We start from the raw sequence: 17,248 nt of genomic DNA, 5'->3' as shown, positions 1-17,248 counted from the left end.
AGGGGAATGTAATGACCATGACTGGTCTTAGATCAGTAGCTTTTACCTCTGTCATACCTGAAGCCAGCTTTTTATAACAGCTATGCTTTTCATCCCTCTACCATCTATGCAAAATGAAATGCATAGAAAATATAATATACCTGCACACTCAATTTTTAAAAAATCAATAAGATGCCCTAAGTGAAATAGTGAGGAGAAATAAAAGGAAAGTAATGTATAATAAAATAATATACTTTTCAGTATGTAAGTGACCAGGCCTAGTTGCACTAGAAGGCATAGTAACATATGTGAATATTTACACCATGCATAGAATCACCCTCTGTGTAACAGTTGTACATCCAGTTTGATATACGTGTATTGTTTTCGCAACTCAAAAACCTTGAGTGGCGCTGCCTGAGGTGATGTAAAGTTTTGAAATAGTGAACAAGTTTTGATAAAGTTCCAAAACAAAGTGTAGTTTCCTCTTGATTTACCAAATAGTTGTACATTGACAGGTGTTTTGGGTTTACGTATATGTTGGAATTAGTTGTAAGCCCAGGTCATTATAAGCAGGTACTTCATCTACACGAAGGAACATTCAAGAATCATGAGGGACACGGAACAATTCTTCCTTTTCTGGGACTGTCCTGAGCACGCAGACCTTCACCCACTAAGTGCCAAGAGCCCCCTATGGTGACAGTCTGACACTTCCACAGATGTCCAGATAAACCTCTAAGCGGGGATTAACTGCTGTCAGTGAGAAGCTCCGCCGATGCTATCAGAGTTGGGTGACCAATGAGGAAGCACAGGGTAGCAGGCAAACCATCGGTTAGACTTTTCACATGAGTCTAAACCAGATGCTGTTTCATTCGGCCAGTGGCTTTAGAAGAAGAATGGTAGAATCAACGTGGCAGAGTAGAGGAAGAGAGACTTAGCTGTGGCCTCAGACATGCTGGGATCCAGTTCTGGCTCCTACACTTTGCAGCCGTGTGAACTTGTACCGGTTACAGAGATGTCTGAGCTTCAGATTTCTTTTCTGTAAAATAGGATCAAAACACCTGCCTACATAGGTGTAATGACTAAAGGAAATAATTTGTGTAAAGTCCCTGGTTCCTAGTAGCCATTTCATAGAATGTAGTGGGTACTGTGTTAAATAACATAAATCAGTGTGCCCCCGTTCGTTTGGGGTAGGTTGCTGTTTGCTTTCTGTTGGTAGGCAAGTGGACATTTCTATGTGAAGTTAGTCATAAGCGTCACAGGTTTTGTGAGATTTGCTTTTAATTGCGTAAAGCGTGAAGCACTTGGACTTGAATAAAATCTGTATCCATTGTGTTCTTTTCAGCTCCAGTCCTTCCAGCCGTTTTTCATTTTTTTGAATCTTCCCTACTCTGTTATCAGAGGTGAAGAATTTGCTTTGGAAGTAACCATATTCAATTATTTGAAAGATGCCACTGAGGTAATACGCTAATCATCATTTACACTTCAGGAAAAAATGAAGAAAACATGCGGGGATTGGGTTACGTAGTGTTTGGGCATCTAAGCGTTCTATACATTTCTGGGAGATTGAAAATAGCCATACTTTGCCCACAATTTCTTCTGCTTGTTAATGTCGAAGGATATAGCTAGCGTGCCCAAGCATCCTTGCCTTAATTTCTAGCACGGGTTCTCTGCTTTAGTCATGCAACTTCATCTCTGCGGCATGTCTTTCTCTTTCCTGCCCGCCTCCCCCTGCATTTTTCCCCTACTCTCCTCCCACATCTACAATGTGTTGCCGCTTCTCGCTGCTGTTCTGTGCCCACTGCAGGTGGCAAGAATGGATTCCTTTCAAGACCCGGTTTGAAACTAAGGTGTCTTTCCTGAGGAATCTCACCCATGCTGTTGTGCTTATCCCTGTGTTTATATCTGTTTTCAAGGCTTTGTCTTTTGAGTCACGGCCCGGTGTCTCCTTAGCCAAGTCAGTTCCCTGTAAGGCAGGGGTAGGCCCACTGTTTGTACTGTGCCGGCAGTGGTGTTAACGAAATGATTTTTCCTCCCGGAGTAGGGAGGGATTGTAATTAACCTTATTACCTGAAAATGCCATAATCTCTTTAAGCACTATGTCTAGAGAGTAAACTGTTTCTTATTTTCTAATTTTATTGATTGATTTATTTTTTTTTTTGCGGTACGTGGGCCTCTCATTGTTGTGGCCTCTCCCGTTGTGGAGCACAGGCTCCGGACGCGCAGGCCCAGCGGCCATGGCTCACGGGCCCAGCCGCTCCGCGGCACGTGGGATCCTCCCGGACCGGGGCAAGAACCCGTGTCCCCTGCATTGGCAGGCGGACTCCCAACCACTGTGCCACCAGGGAAGCCCATAACTTAACTGCAGTTTACTCATCTGTCAGGTAGGAAATATTTTGAGAAACAGATGAGAAAATAAACGGGAAAACAATTCATAAAATCTAAGACCCAGAGAGATGGGATTCTTGATAAGCCTGGCAACTTTGACATATTTTATGAAAGTTTACAACCGACATGTGTTTCAGGACTAGTGTCTGAGTCATACTTTTCTTGGAATAATTTTAGCAGAGGCTCTCAATGAATGTAATACCGTTTCATCCTGTTTGCCTCAGCCTTTTCTGATGGGACTAGTGTCCCAGGATGACTTAGATGAGTCAGGCTGGTGGCAGTACCATGACATGAAATAACCTTTTTGGGTACACCCTTACCACTCAGGCTTTGAAAAATGAGAGAATGTAATGTTAGTGGGAGTTTAATGTTAGAAATGGCACTGAAGAATGCCATTTCCCCACATGTCTTGAGGTAGATGGAGAAAGCGTAGGAAAGAAACTAGGTTTTTCCTGACACCCTTTCACCCTCTCCTTGGCTGAACCTTTCTGTCTTATTTTTCTCTAGTTTCAGGCCTCATAGATTTATCTGCACTTAGAGCCACATTTTACTGGGGAGCAATTTATTATATAAGACCTTTGATGGTTTTTTCTTCCAGGTTAAGGTAATCATTGAGAAAAGTGACACGTTTGATATTCTAATGGCTTCGAATGAAATAAATGTCACAGGACATCAGCAGACAGTTCTGGTTCCCAGTGAGGATGGGGCAACTGTTCTTTTCCCGGTCAGGCCAACACGTCTGGGGGAAATGCCCATCACAGTCACAGCTGTTTCACCTGCTGCTTCCGATGCTGTCACCCAGAGGATTTTAGTGAAGGTAAATACTTGAAGTCTAAATAAATAGAATGGAAATATATAATTGAAAAGGCAACAGAAGGTGGTTTTTCTCTTGGTTAAATTTGTTTTCAAGACTGACTAGGTCATCTTTTCCACCCTCCTGGTAATGCCTAATGGTTTTCTCATCTGAAGGTAAAAATATATCACGTATGTTTTTAAAGGTAATTGTCAACGTCTTCTTTAAATTTATAGTACGAATCTAAGGCAAGTTACATTTACAGTCTGTGTGACATTGGGATCCTATTAAATCATGCCAAGTTGATACGTAGATTTTGAATTTTGGAATTCCTCAGTACAGGTAGAAGAGGTTTTGGTAGGTTTTTACAGAGAAGACAGTATGCACAAAAAGACAACTCAGCACAGTAGATAAGCACTTACGTTCCGGAGTAAGACAGCTCCGGGTTTCATCCCACCTTTGTCAAGGGTGCCTTTGCACAAGGTACTTAACCTCTGTCTTTGGATAATAAAAGGACCTACCTCAGAGGGTTTCTCATCGCCTTTTCATCTTCTCCTTTATCATTTCCATTGCCATTCTATGAAATGTTTTGACTAATTTAATGAGAAAGGGAACATTTGTTAACAGATTTGAAGCGATAATCCACTGTAGGTACTTACCTAACCATATACAGGCCAGATGATTGACTTATTATCTGCATATAGTTCTCTGTAAGCAGATGAGTAGGGACCATGTTAATTGTGTTCCTTTTTATCAACAGGCTGAAGGAATAGAAAAATCATATTCACAATCCATCTTATTAGACTTGACCGACAGCAAGCTACAAACTACTCTGAAAACTTTGAGTTTCTCCTTTCCTCCTCATATAGTGAGTGGTAGTGAGAGAGTTCAGATCACTGCAATTGGTAAGAACAGATTATATCACCGTTGCCACTGGTTTATTTGTATATGATACTGTATATTTTTCATTTATTTGTAGGTATATTTTCTTTTTTTAAATACTTTTTAAAGTTGAAGTATCGTTGATTTACATTGTTTCAGGTATATAGCAAAGTGATTCAGTTATACATATATTCTCTTTCAGATTCTTTTCTGAAAAAGAGTAGTTTATTACAAAATAGTTGATAGTTTATTACAAGATATTGAATATAGTTCCCTGTGCTATAAGTAGGTCCTTATTTAGGTGTATTTTCTTATTTAATCCTAATGAGAAGAAGTTGCAAGAAGTTTTAGTTGGTGCCAACCACTGATTACGGTAGGAAGGCAAGTGAGATATGTGTCCTGGACCAGTTCTTCTGTCTTCAAGGTGCATGTGAATCACCTGGGGAGCTTGTGTGAAGGCAGATTCTGGCTTGGTAGGCCTGGGGTGGGGCCTTGGCTTCTGCATTTCTAACAAGCTCCCAGGTGATGCCGATGCTGCTGGTGTGCAGACCACTCTTTTTTTTTTTTTTTTTTTGGGTACGCGGGCCTCTCACTGTTGTGGCCTCTCCCGTTGCGGAGCACAGGCTCCGGATGCGCAGGCTCAGCGGCCATGGCTCACGGGCCCAGCCGCTCTGCGGCATGTGGGATCTTCCCGGACCGGGGCACGAACCCGCGTCCCCTGCATCGGCAGGCTGACTCTCAACCACTGCGCCACCAGGGAAGCCCGGAAACCACTCTTTTGAGTAGCCAGACCACACTGTCGTATGGCTGTTCTGTCTCTGTGGCTCTCGACCACTGGTGAATATCCCTTCTGTGGAGCTTTGGAAATACACAAATATCTGGGATCCACTCTCGAGCTACTCAGTCAGAATCTCTTGGGCTGTGGCTAGGGCATGTATGTTTTGAAAAGGTTCCACGAGTGCTTCTGGTAACCAGAGGTTGAGGACCACTGCCTCTAGCAGTTCCCTGTGCAGACACAAATACCCTTTACAGTTTGAAGCTACCCACTGACTAAGTCACCCTCTCCTAGTCACCTTCTGGTAACCCCAAAGTCCTTTCAACTATTAGACAGAGCTTCCACACAAATGGTTTATTTATGTGGTTGTGCTTTGCAAATAACTGAAAGAAATATTTAGATGAATGACATCTAAATATCGGGTTGGCCAAAAGGTTCGTTAGGGTTTTTCTATAAGATGTTATGAAACTTTTTGGCCAACCCAATAGTTTAGATCTTTGAGGTGTCAGGACCTAAGGCACTTTTTCAGAGGTTCTTTTAAATCTCCCCTGCAAGTGTAATGCTTTTTATTATAACCTCAAACAACCAGTTCCTCTAGAGAGGACGTTTTTTGGGAGACTTAGATATAATTCTTAAAAAGAATTAAATAAGCTTTCTATTTAGGGGAATACATTCTGCCTAAGAATCTCCCACAGTGCCAGGATGCTGGGAGATGATGTGGTACACACACACACACACACACACACACACACACACACGGAGGGAAGAAACCTTGAAGTTTAAGTGTGTACCATCGCTCCTTATGTTGGAATGAATCTGCTATTGTTGTTGAAGTGCTCTTAGGTTTAATCTTAAAGCTTGATTTAGATAATGGTTTTTCAAGTGTTTTTTTTTTGTTGTTGTTGTTATACGCGGGCCTCTCACCGCTGTGGCCTCTCCCGCCACGGAGCACAGGCTCTGGACGCGCAGGCCCAGAGGCCATGGCCCATGGGCCCAGCCACTCCACGGCATGTGGGATCCTCCCGGACTGGGGCACGAACCCGTGTCCCCTGCATCGGCAGGCGGACTCCCAACCACTGTGCCACCAGGGAAGCCCCTCAGGTGTTATTTTTATATGGTATTTATATATTTAAAAAAAACTTATTTGGTAGCCCAGATGTATGAATATTAGCTTGCTTCTTTGGATTTTGAGAGTCTAAGTTTATGTTCACTTTGAATATTAAAAACATAACCTACAGTTGTAATAAAAATAAAAAACATAACCTGCAGTGGTATTTATTTCTCTGTGTTAATATCTAAAGTTTGAGACATCATACGCTAGCATGGCTGTAGCCTACCCACCTGAAGATCTTTTTTGGATTCATTTTTTTTGGAGCAGATTTTTACTAGGTATTTGGACTTTGGTGTAAGTTTCTAAAATAAACCACATTGACGAATATTCTTCCCTATACAGTTCAACCGTAGTGAAGTCAGAATTAGAACTCAGCCTTTACATTTCTAAATTCTTACTTATTTTCTTGAGTTATGGTGTTAGACTGTGGTTAGAGGAATGTGGGTAAGCGTGTGTTTTGTTTCGCTTTATATTACTAACTTTGAAGAATATTTTTAACCCTTTTGATCCTGAGATTTATTGAAACGCTTATACTTGTTAGTTCTACTTTGTTGTTGATAAATAGAGCACATTGAAAAATACCACAACCCTGCCCTGAAAAGCATCACTTCTCAAGAATTTGTAGTGTATTAGTAAGGAAATCAAAATAAAGTTCTATTTCTGTGGAGAATATTAATAATAAAACATTTCTTTCCCATGTAAGAACGATGGTTTCCTAATGCAATTCCTGACATTTTTGTTCCGAAATTTTATTTTAAACTTGGTTTTTGCTTATCTGTACTGTATCTTTGAGCTAAGAGTCTCCTAATTTGTCACATAATCTACAAGTTCAGTACCACTGTATTGTCGTTTATTTGACCAGTCTTCCTAAAAGCTTGATGTAAAGTTTCTATAAATACTATGTTCCACACAGTGGAATAGTAATATTGCTTCAAATGCTTTCTGCTCTCAGTGGACACCTCTCTGCCACCAGGAGGTACAGTTACCGAGGATTTGCTGAATGTAATGAACATCTTGTGCTTTCAGGAGATATTCTTGGTTCTTCCATCAGTGGCTTAGCCTCACTCATTCGAATGCCTTATGGCTGTGGTGAACAGAACATGATAAATTTTGCTCCAAACATTTACGTTTTGGATTACCTGACTAAAAAGAAACAACTGACTGAGAATTTAAAAGAAAAAGCCCTCTCATTTATGAGGCAAGGTAAGCATTTTAGAAACATACTTTTATGTGTAAAAATACATTTATTCTTTACTTTTTTTTTTTTTCTAGACCGTATTTCAGCATAGACAGCTTTTGCCTTTGCTCTGTGATTGTGGCACTAGATGGTGTGGCATGTGCTAGAAGTGTGAGCCGTGGGACGTCGTCGCCACTTGTCCTCAGCTCAGGGCTCACTGATTGCTGCTAAGATGTTTGTTAAGGATTTTGTTCCTGGAGGGGTTTGTATTTTCATAAGGGATTGGAAATTTAAAGCCACTTAAAGATCTGAAGAAATGAGTATTCATTCCACATTTCTAGCGCATCTCTTAGGGCCAGGGTCACTTCCAGTGCTGAGGAAGCAGGAAGTCAGGCCTTTCCTCCCAGAGAAGTCCCTGTTCAGTGGAGAAAGTCCACTGGTAAACACACGAGGCTTCCTGTGGTGGGGACCTTCTCAGCGCCTTTAACATTTCAAGTAGTTGGGGGGGTTAGGAGAGAAGGGTGTGTATGGGGGTCCCTGCTGGCCACTCGGGAAACGCCACACCGGTGAGGACTCTGCCCTGGCTCCTGGAGAGGCTGATACTGTTTGCAGACGCCAGGCTCTGTGTCTACAAGTTGCTAATAACAACAGATAACATCGGTGGATGCTTACTGTGAGGCAGGCAGTGTTCTAAGCACCTTCCATAATATCTCACTTACTGGTCGCAATCGGTATATGCTTATCATCCTCCTATTTTTACAGAGGAAGCAACTCAGGCACAGAAAAGGTACCTAACTTGCTAGGGTCACGTAGCAAGTGATGGCAGAGCTAGGATTTGAACTCACTCTCTGGCCCCAGAGTCCATGCTCTATTTGTGTCCATACTTAGGAGAAAATGGACCGTTGTGAGGCATTTTTAATAATAATAATAATGTAGACTTGATTTCCTCGAATATTCCAAAAGCCAGCCACCCAAAGTCACAGTTTGGAAGCTTTGTGCTTCCATTAGGGGACCTCTAGCAAGATCTCTGTGTGGCTGAGTTTACCATTCTGCACAGTCTGGGGTACCTGCTCTCCATCAAACTGGTAAAGATTCGAACGGTTCAGGCAATACGATAGGAAAATGCTTGTTCAGTATAATCTACAAATTGAATCAACACTTTCCACCCTAACTTTTAATTTTGTTTTATTTATTTATTTTTACAATGAATGGGTTAAATGCCAATAGAGGCAAGCTGTTAGTGGTTTGGCTAACTTTTCCACAGTTAAGAAGGAGAAAACTTAGTAAAGACATTATTTTAACGTGGCCTTTTTTTCTAGGTTCCCTCATTATCCTAAACTAAATTCTATGTAATAATGATAATAACTAGCCCTATTTGTTGTACAAATGTTTTCATTTAATTCTCACAAAAACCCTTGGAGCTAGGTGTGCTGTTATTATTTCCCTTTTGCAGGTGAGGAAACTGAGGCACAGGGAGGCTAAATAACTTACCCATGGTTCCCCTGGTGGTCTGACTCTGTAGTCCATGCTCAGAACGCCATGAGATAGCGTTACTCTGCAACATTCTTAGGTTGTTGGAAGCAATAGGGGAGGACGTAGGAGGAGTCGGAATTGGGCCAAGATGCTTCAGTGTGACCAAGGCGCAAGAGGTCTCAATGGGTGTTCTGATAAAATAGTAAGAGAGGACCATGGGTCCTGTAGGGAAGGAGAAACCAGACGTTAGAATCTGGGTGTCAGGTTAGACCAGAGGGAGCTGTAAGATGTTGGGTCCAAGGGGCTGAGCTGTAGTCAGTGTCCTGAGTGCCCCCTGGGCTAGGCTGGCAGACAAGGGCTGAATGCAAGTAAGGGAGCTGCGAGTCAGGACTCGCCTTCTGTGTGGGAGGCCAGCGTTGGGATCAGGGCTGGGTGTGACCCGAGTTCTGCTGTGTAGGAGATAGTGGTATAGTTTCCCTCAGATTAGAGCCAGGCCCTGCAGGCATTTATGACATCTCAGGCCCAGGTCCTTAAGTCCTCTAGGAAATTCTCAAAGATCTAGCAATCGGTACTTTCTATACTGAGCTGCCCATTAAAAATTATTCTCCTTTCTGCGTATGTTTGTGAATCAGTCATTTTTTTTTCAGTTTAGCTATTAATTTATTTAAAGAGAATGGTAAAAAATCAGATGTTTTATCATATTCGTAGAAAACATACGTTATTAATTTTTCGAGAAAAATGGTACTTATGTACTAAGATACTTCCCCTGTGATTTCCAGGTACTCATGTCTTCATATAATGCACCTTTGCATGTCCTCTACCTGGAATGGTCTTCATGAACTGTGAACTATGTTTGCTTGATAAAATCTACTGATTATTAAAGCGAATCAGTCATATTTTAAGTATGTAAATACAAGAGCTGCTTTTTCCAGGTTTGGTTATAATTAAGTTTAAGCAGTGGTACCAGGGGCTCTGTTTGGTGTGGTGTGTGCCATGCTAAAATCAGGTGAGATCTTGGCACACTGCCATATATTTAAAGAGATGAGTAAAAAATATTTTCACAGTTTAATTCAGCACCTTTTTAAGACAAGATTCTGACTTGTATTTGAAATTTAGGTTGGCTAGTTTCAGGTAGGGAGTATGTAGGACCTAGACTGGTGCTTTATAACTTGATACACATCCTTTGGGATATTTTAATCAAATAAAGTAAAATATTTTAGAAAATGCCATTGATTGCATATTTTATATGCTTTATGAACTATATTTCAGCAAGTAAATTCTGTCCATTCTATCTCTAAAAACAAGTGTGAAATTTCCCCACTCTCTCTATCCCAGGCTGGTTGATCTACTCTGACTTGCCATTGCTGACCTGGCTACTCCAGCAGCTTCCTAAATAGACCCTTTGCCAATATACTCACCCTCCTTCAATATAGTCTCTGCATATTTTATAATAAAAGGGATCTTTTGATAATGTCAGAATCATCACATCACTTCCTTAAATTCTCCAGTGGGTTCCTCACCTGGGCCTGCAAAGCCCTGAGTGAATGCCAGGCCCCATCTGTCACCTCACCTGAAGCCGCCCCCTCAGGGCTCTGTCAGCCTGCGTCTGGCGTGCTCTCAGCTCCATGGCGCTGAGGGCCTTTGCACCTGTCCTGCTTGCTGGATACTCTCCCCCCAGATCTTCCCAGGGTTGGTTCCTTCTCATCATCCAGATGGTGTTTTCCTCAAAGTGGCCTTCCCTGACCTTTTAGCAGCTCTCACTTAAATTGTTCCATCGTATATTCCTCATCACACTTAACAGTGTTTAAAATGTTCTTGTTTTTCTGTTATCTGACTGTCTCCTGCCCTAGAAGGTAAGCGCCCTGACAGAGGGGACTGTGTTGAATCCCTTCTCCATGGGATCACCATATGGGCCCCTCAGTAAGCGAAGAATGGGTGAATGCACTCGTATCAATATTAAATTCTTTGGGCTTTAGGTTGATCGTCCTAATGTGGAGATCGGGTCTAGACGATCTCTCCGGTGTTTCCACGATGCATGGCTTTTTCTCTAAACACCAGAGTTTCTCCCTGGCTTTGGCACATTTTCAGGAGCTAGGAAATGTGACCTGAGGTTTCAACATGTTACCTTTTGAGCTGGTGAAATGGCTGATGGGAATCAGTCCAATGAGCTCCTCAAAATGTATCTTTTCACATGCAGAACTCAATTATATTTCAAAGGAGTGGACAAAAACTTCTCAGCGTCATGATTTTCATTATGAAATCGGTGTCTCATTTCAGAGACTCTGTTTTTTCTTTTGCTATCACATTTGCCAAAGTTTTTTTTTTTTTCTTCAAATATACTGTAATTGTTTTTATTTTTTAAGGAATTGAAGTGGCTTTGGCGCAAGTCATGATTTATATTACTTAAATGTCAGTTGTGAACAGCGCATGGTTTTCCTTAAATCATGCTTGGCCCAGGAGCCCAGTAACCTAACTTATTGTTTTTCTGGTCAAAACAATAGCTACATCATTGAATGAAGTGTCTTTCACTGTCAAAAAGAAAAATAGAACCGTAACATGGAAACTCTTTTTGACAAGGACTGGAAATCCCAGACCTGTTAATTGGAGATTTTAAACCACTTGTTTTTCTCAAATATTTAAATTGCAGTGCATGTGGCTCAGTTTTTCAAGTAAGACTCGGACCAAACTCAGCTGAAAACACATTATATTTTCTCTATTGGAATAAAAACAGGAAAAAAGTAGGTTTCAGAATTCTGATGCCGCATTTGGCCATCACGAGAATGGCTAGAGGCAATAGTGAAGATGCTGAAAAAGAAAACGTTGGTGAAGTTCTCACTTTCCATTCATGTCAGAGGGAGTAAGGAAGTTGATAACAAATACTCTTCTTTTAGTACAGAGAATATTTTTATCAGCTTTTAACCAGAGAAAGTGATTGGGCAGCCAATTTTACTTAATTTATTTGTATACAATGTTGACACTTGTGGTAAACTAAGTCAAATTATGTTTAGAATGTTAGTTTTCTATGTGTTTCTATGAGTGCTACTTGCCTCTTTATTGTGATAAATTGTAAATATTTTCCATTCATGGCTATTTCAAAGAAAATGCACCACCCACTAAGTATGTATCTTGTCCGACTCTTTATAAACAACATTTCATGAATCATTATTTTAAATTTTAGAAGTGTCTGTTAATTCTGATTATGCTGTTACTTTGTAACTCAGGAGCTATTCATGAGACTATGAACTTGAAGGCAGTACTCTAATTTCCTCATAAACTTTTGGAGAAAACCATCTTTTTGCCTATCTCGTCTATCATGATGCAGCCGAGGGTTCTCTAATGATGCATGTCTGGCTTAAGACAAGGAAGGACACCTCACGGGAGACCTACTTGGTTTGGGTTCCCTCCTGTTTTGCCCAGGGAGCAGAGCTGGAGGTTTGGATTTTCAGTTTCATCTAAACCAGCTCAGGAAATGTACTCCGTACCTGGAGACTGTGTCTGCAAGTCCCCTTCTCTGGGCTCGTCGCTCCTGGTGGAAGAACTGTGCTAATTGTTGATATTAATGGCAACTCTTGGAGGGCAGCCACCTGAAGGGTAATTTCCATAAACACTGATCTCATCTCCATGATCTCATCTCTCTGAAGGTTTCACAATAACTCATACTTGGAACTGCCATTGTTGATATGATTCAGGGCCTTGGAGGCACTTGGTCCTCACCTGAGGTTGGTCCATCTTCTCACAGAAGTACCTCCTCTAGTGATGGAGGGACCTGGAGCTTCCCTTCCCTCCCCTCCCCTCCCCTTCCCTTCCTCCTATGTCAGATTGAGTTCACACGTCAGCTCTGCTACCTGGTAGATTTACTCCTGAATTGGAAATTGAGGGAGAATGTCTTGGCCTCTTTTGCTCACTTCCTTTGTGAACATTAGAAAATTATTCTGCTTCTCTGTGATCCTTGACCAGCTCTGACAAAGGAAGAGATTATATGTTCAGTTTTCTTCAAGGTTAACTAAAACATGTTAGAGTGAACTAAGGTTGTGTTAATAGTGCCTGTCATTGAATTTTTTCCATTCTTGTTTATTTTACTTTTTGAATATGTAAAACATTAACGTGCTTCCAAAAGTCAAACTTATTCTAAAAGGTGTATGCAAAGGGGTATCTTTCCCTCTCGGATCCCTTCTCCCTACCCTCTGGGGGTAACGTTCTGCGTTACTTTCTTGTTTAGCTTCTCTCTCTCTCTCTCTTTCTTTTTCTCTCTTAGCAGAAATTAATGTATGTTTTCTCTTTTTCTTACACAAAGGGTAGTACACTACGTGTGCTATTTTAGACTTTGCCTTTTTCACTTAACAGTATATTCAGGAAATTGCTCTTCATCAGTTCAGAGAGAGTCCTCATTCTTTTTCACGGCTGCATGGTACTCCATTGTACACGTGTACCACAGTTTATTCAACCCGTCTCCAATTTGGTGGCATTTAGGTAGTTTCCAATGTTTTTGCAGTTACAAATAACGCTGCAATCAGTAGCCTTCTGCATATATATTTTTGTGTTGTTGGAGGTATATCTTCAGATATATCCTTAGAAGTAGGATTACTGGGTCAAAAGTTTTAGACGTTCTACCGCACAGGGGTTGTACCATTTGGAATTCCCTCTAGCAATGGATGAGTACTGGTTTCCTTACAGTCTCCCCAACAGGAAGAATGGTCAAGCTTTTGAATCTTTGCTAAAGTGGTGGGTAAGAAATGGTATCTCAATATGTAGTTTTCATCTGCATTTCACCTATTATGAAGTTGAACATTTCTTCCTGTCTTAAGGTCTGTCTTTCTCTCTTTGTTTTTTGTGAAATGTCTGTACTTGTCTTTTGTCCATTTTTTCTCTATAGGAGTTTTTATCTTTTCCTCTAAATTAAAAACATTCTTTATATAATCTATGTGTGAAGATATATAGTATTAATATATAAAAACATATACATAGACTTGTATAGTATTAATGTTAGGAGGATTAGCCATTTATCCATCTTATATGTTGCAAATATTTTCCTTTAATTTGTCATCTGTTTTTCAACTTTGTTTATAGCGTTTTGCCATGGAAAAGTTTGAAACAATTTTTTTGTAGTCAGTTATTTTTTCTTAAAAGTTTGGTGGTTAGAAAGTCTTTTTCTACACCTATGTTACGGAGTGATATCTGTTGTTTACTGAGAGAATGTAAAAGGTACTGTGCGAAGAACTTTTCATATATTAATCATTGAAAGAGCTCTATGAATTAGTAGGAAGCAGCAGCTTTGGAGACAGATTGACCTTGGCTAATGCCTAATTTCAGTTCCTATGAGCTGTGTGACCTTGCACATGATATATTCTAAGTTCAGGTCTCTTCATCTCTAAAAAGCAGATAGCCTCTACATCATAGAGTTGTGGAATTACCCGAGTTAATACCTGAAAAGGGCTTTGACCAGTTCCTGACACCTAGTCACAGTTGGATAAAAGTTGGCTGGTTAGTTACCATGCTGTAATATTTCAGTTTTAAACATAAAGAGTGTAACTTAACGCTCCCTTCTTCAAATTAAGAAAACTCTCTCATCACTTAAATGCTGTTTACATCTCTTTTACCATAGGTCTTAAAGATCACCGTGAAACAGTGTCTTGTTTTTTTATGCATTTTGTCTTACTGTAGCTTAAATCAGATACTCAGATCTGGCTGGGGTTTCTTGTGGAAAGGCTCAATGAGAAAAGTTTGGGACCTGGCAAGAGCAAATTCACGAATTTTAAATGACTAATACTCATATTTTCTTAGTCAAATATGAATAATTAATTATAGTTATTGATGCTTCTAAAATGTGGTATTCATAAAGTAAAATGTTTTTGTTACTAGAGTTTATTGGGGATTGAATTCAACATTTCACCAGTGAGTATGTTTGCCAGGCACTACATGGCCATGCTGCTGGGTTCATTTTGTGTGCCCTCCCCTCCTGTAGTAGAATCCTGTAGTTTTCAGGAGGAATTCTTGGTTATCAGAGGATCACTGATAAAGCCTTGAGTTGGAAATGTTTCTGGCTTCTGCTTCTGCTTACTTTTTATTGATAAATTATGGCTAATATCATTTTTAGCGAGTTGGTTTGTTGGGCTTGTCTGGTGACTCTTTCAGTGTTTGGCCTATGATTTCTCAGTCACTGGACTTTGAGACCTGCACGCATTGCTTTGCAAATATGAAACATCTGCCTCTATTTGCAACCATTTATTTGCAAATATGAAACATCTGCTTTTATTAAAGCAGATCTGTGAGCCATAAGCGCTCCCCAATTTAGTTCTATACTGAGACTTCATTACCACCACCATGGTCTTTTTATTTAGTGAGAACTTAGAGTTGACGTTTGGGCGGACAGGTCAGTTTGGGGGTTTACCTCAGTTGGTCATGATCAAAAAATTCTAGAGCCACTGTGTTAGATTATTTAGCAATTTTCTCCCTTCTGCTGGTGGTCGAAGAGTAGAAAGTATTTTTACTTCTCGTTTTAGCTTTAAATTTTAATTATGATACTGTAGCTAGTATTTTTCTTAGGTAGCAAACAATTTTAGATGACTGAGCATTGAAACCATTGTAGTTTACACTACAGAGTTAAATACTCCGCTTTTTAATTTACTTGCTTTTGAATGGATAGAATTGTTGTCTGTGTGATGGTATTCTTCTGACTTTATTCCAGTTTGGGGCTATCGTGGTTCTTATTTTATGCATTCTACTTGAAACGTCCTGATGTTCTTAATCTCCCACAGCACACGATATAGAAAATATTCAACGTTAGTTGATTTCATGTCTTCTTTCCCATTCTCTGCCCATGTTTCCTCAATATGAAGTCATGATTAGAAACTTCCATTCATTGCAACTTGATTACATTGATTATCTGTCTATTTTGGTGTCTTCAGGTTACCAGAGAGAACTTCTCTATCAGAGGGAAGATGGCTCTTTCAGTGCTTTTGGGAATGATGACCCTTCTGGGAGCACTTGGTAAGTGTTTTTGCTAATGGAACAAATCCATGTCACTGAATGGGCTCTCACTAGGTCACGATGGCCATGAAATTGACAGATGTGTCTCTGTATCAGCTTGGAGGCTGCTTTTTCCATAGCCTGGCTTTAAAAGAGATTCTCCTTTTTAAATATGGTTTTAAAACACTAGTACATCAGACGTTTTTATTTAGAAAAGATAAGTCATAAATCCCCCTCTTTTTTGGTGGGAAAAGAAGCAATAAAATATGATGGTGCAGCTGGTAAGAAATCCGGACCCGGGCACGAACCCGCGTCCCCTACATCGGCAGGCGGACTCTGAACCACTGCGCCACCAGGGAAGCCCAACATAGGTCTTTTTTTAATCGGACACAATCAACACTAATTTTGTATTAATACAGTCAATGTAGTTTCTTGCTTTTTTTTTTTTTTTTGAAGATGTTGGGGATAGGAGTTTATTAATTTATTTATTTTTGCTGTGTTGGGTCTTCATTTCTGTGCGAGGGCTTTCTCTAGTTGCGGCGAGCGGGAGCCACTCTTCACTGCGGTGTGCGGGCCTCTCATCATCACGGCCTCTCTTGTTGCAGAGCACAGGCTCCAGACGCACAGGCTCAGTAGCTGACGCGCAGGCTCAGTAGCTGTGGCTCACGGGCCCAGCTGCTCCGTGGCATATGGGATCCTCCCAGACCAGGGCTCGAACCCGTGTCCCCTGCATTAGCAGGCAGATTCTCAACCACTGCGCCACCAGGGAAGCCCCAATGTAGTTTCTTTAAGGTTATTTTTTTGTGAAAAAACGGTGATGAGGTTAAGTAATGAACCTCCAGAGTTTCCTCCAGAATGAAATCTCCACATGGCTGATTTTGGATGATTGATTACTCTCTCCTTGTACTATCTTCAGTTCATTTTCCACCCAGAAAAAGATTGGCTAATTGTGTCAGTAGGGTTAGATAAGGTGCGCCGTGGTAACAACCCTCTAAATCTCCGTGGTTTATTAACAAAGGTTGTACTCATGCTGCACTTCCACTGTGGCTCAGCAGGGGGCTCTGCGGTCTTTGTTTCAGCCACCAACTCACCCTGAGCCTCTAGGCTTGCTGCAGCCTGGGGACAGAGGGCTGGAGTATCCAGCAGTGGCGGTTAGAAGCTTCAGACCGGTATAAGATTTCTTATCACTTTTCCATGACGGGAGCTGGCCCCATGGCCACGCCTCACTTCAAGTGGGCAAGGAAGTGAATTCTTCTGCGTACCCAAAGTGCAAGAGAACTGCATCATATTGAATATTAGTAATGTTTGCCACACTAAATCTTTTATAGGATGAAACAGATCTGCTTCATATTTTCTTTTGGCACAAGTCAGGATGTAGATCCATAAATAGAAAGGTTTCAGTGTTTTATTGCCTGATGTTCTTTTCACCTCAGTAGCAGATGTTCTGTAGCAGACATTGACATACTTTTTCTTTAAAGGGTCAGATAGTAAATATGTTAGGCATTGCAGGCCCCATAGAGCCTCTGTTGCATATTTTCCCCTTTTCCCTCCACCCTTTCTTTCTTTTTAAAAAATAAATGTATTTATTTATTTTTGGCTGCGTTGGGTCTTCGTTGCTGCACGCGGGCTTTCTCTAGTTGTGGCGAGCTGGGGCTACTCTTCGTTGCGGTGCGCGGGCTTCTCATTGCGGTGGCTTCTCTTGTTGCG

At 40.9% G+C, this 17,248-nt stretch overlaps 1 protein-coding gene across 2 annotated transcripts in view; it reads left to right on the top strand.

The window, feature by feature from the left end:
* CD109 (CD109 molecule) overlaps positions 1–17,248 on the top strand; it is a 113,058-nt gene that overhangs the window by 76,411 nt on the left and 19,399 nt on the right. For both annotated transcript variants that reach the window (XM_024731904.1, XM_024731905.1), the window contains 5 exons: positions 1,322–1,435; positions 2,963–3,181; positions 3,918–4,062; positions 6,952–7,128; positions 15,481–15,562. In XM_024731904.1, coding sequence (XP_024587672.1) covers positions 1,322–1,435; positions 2,963–3,181; positions 3,918–4,062; positions 6,952–7,128; positions 15,481–15,562 — 737 coding nt within the window. The remainder of the gene's footprint in view (positions 1–1,321; positions 1,436–2,962; positions 3,182–3,917; positions 4,063–6,951; positions 7,129–15,480; positions 15,563–17,248) is intronic.

Source organism: Neophocaena asiaeorientalis, unplaced genomic scaffold (genome assembly GCF_003031525.2).
Source record: "Neophocaena asiaeorientalis asiaeorientalis breed wild unplaced genomic scaffold, Neophocaena_asiaeorientalis_V1.1 scaffold450, whole genome shotgun sequence".
Taxonomy (NCBI): Eukaryota; Metazoa; Chordata; class Mammalia; order Artiodactyla; family Phocoenidae; genus Neophocaena; species Neophocaena asiaeorientalis.
The sequence above is the reverse complement of the archived record's forward strand: the minus strand, read 5'-3'. Positions and strand labels throughout refer to the sequence as shown.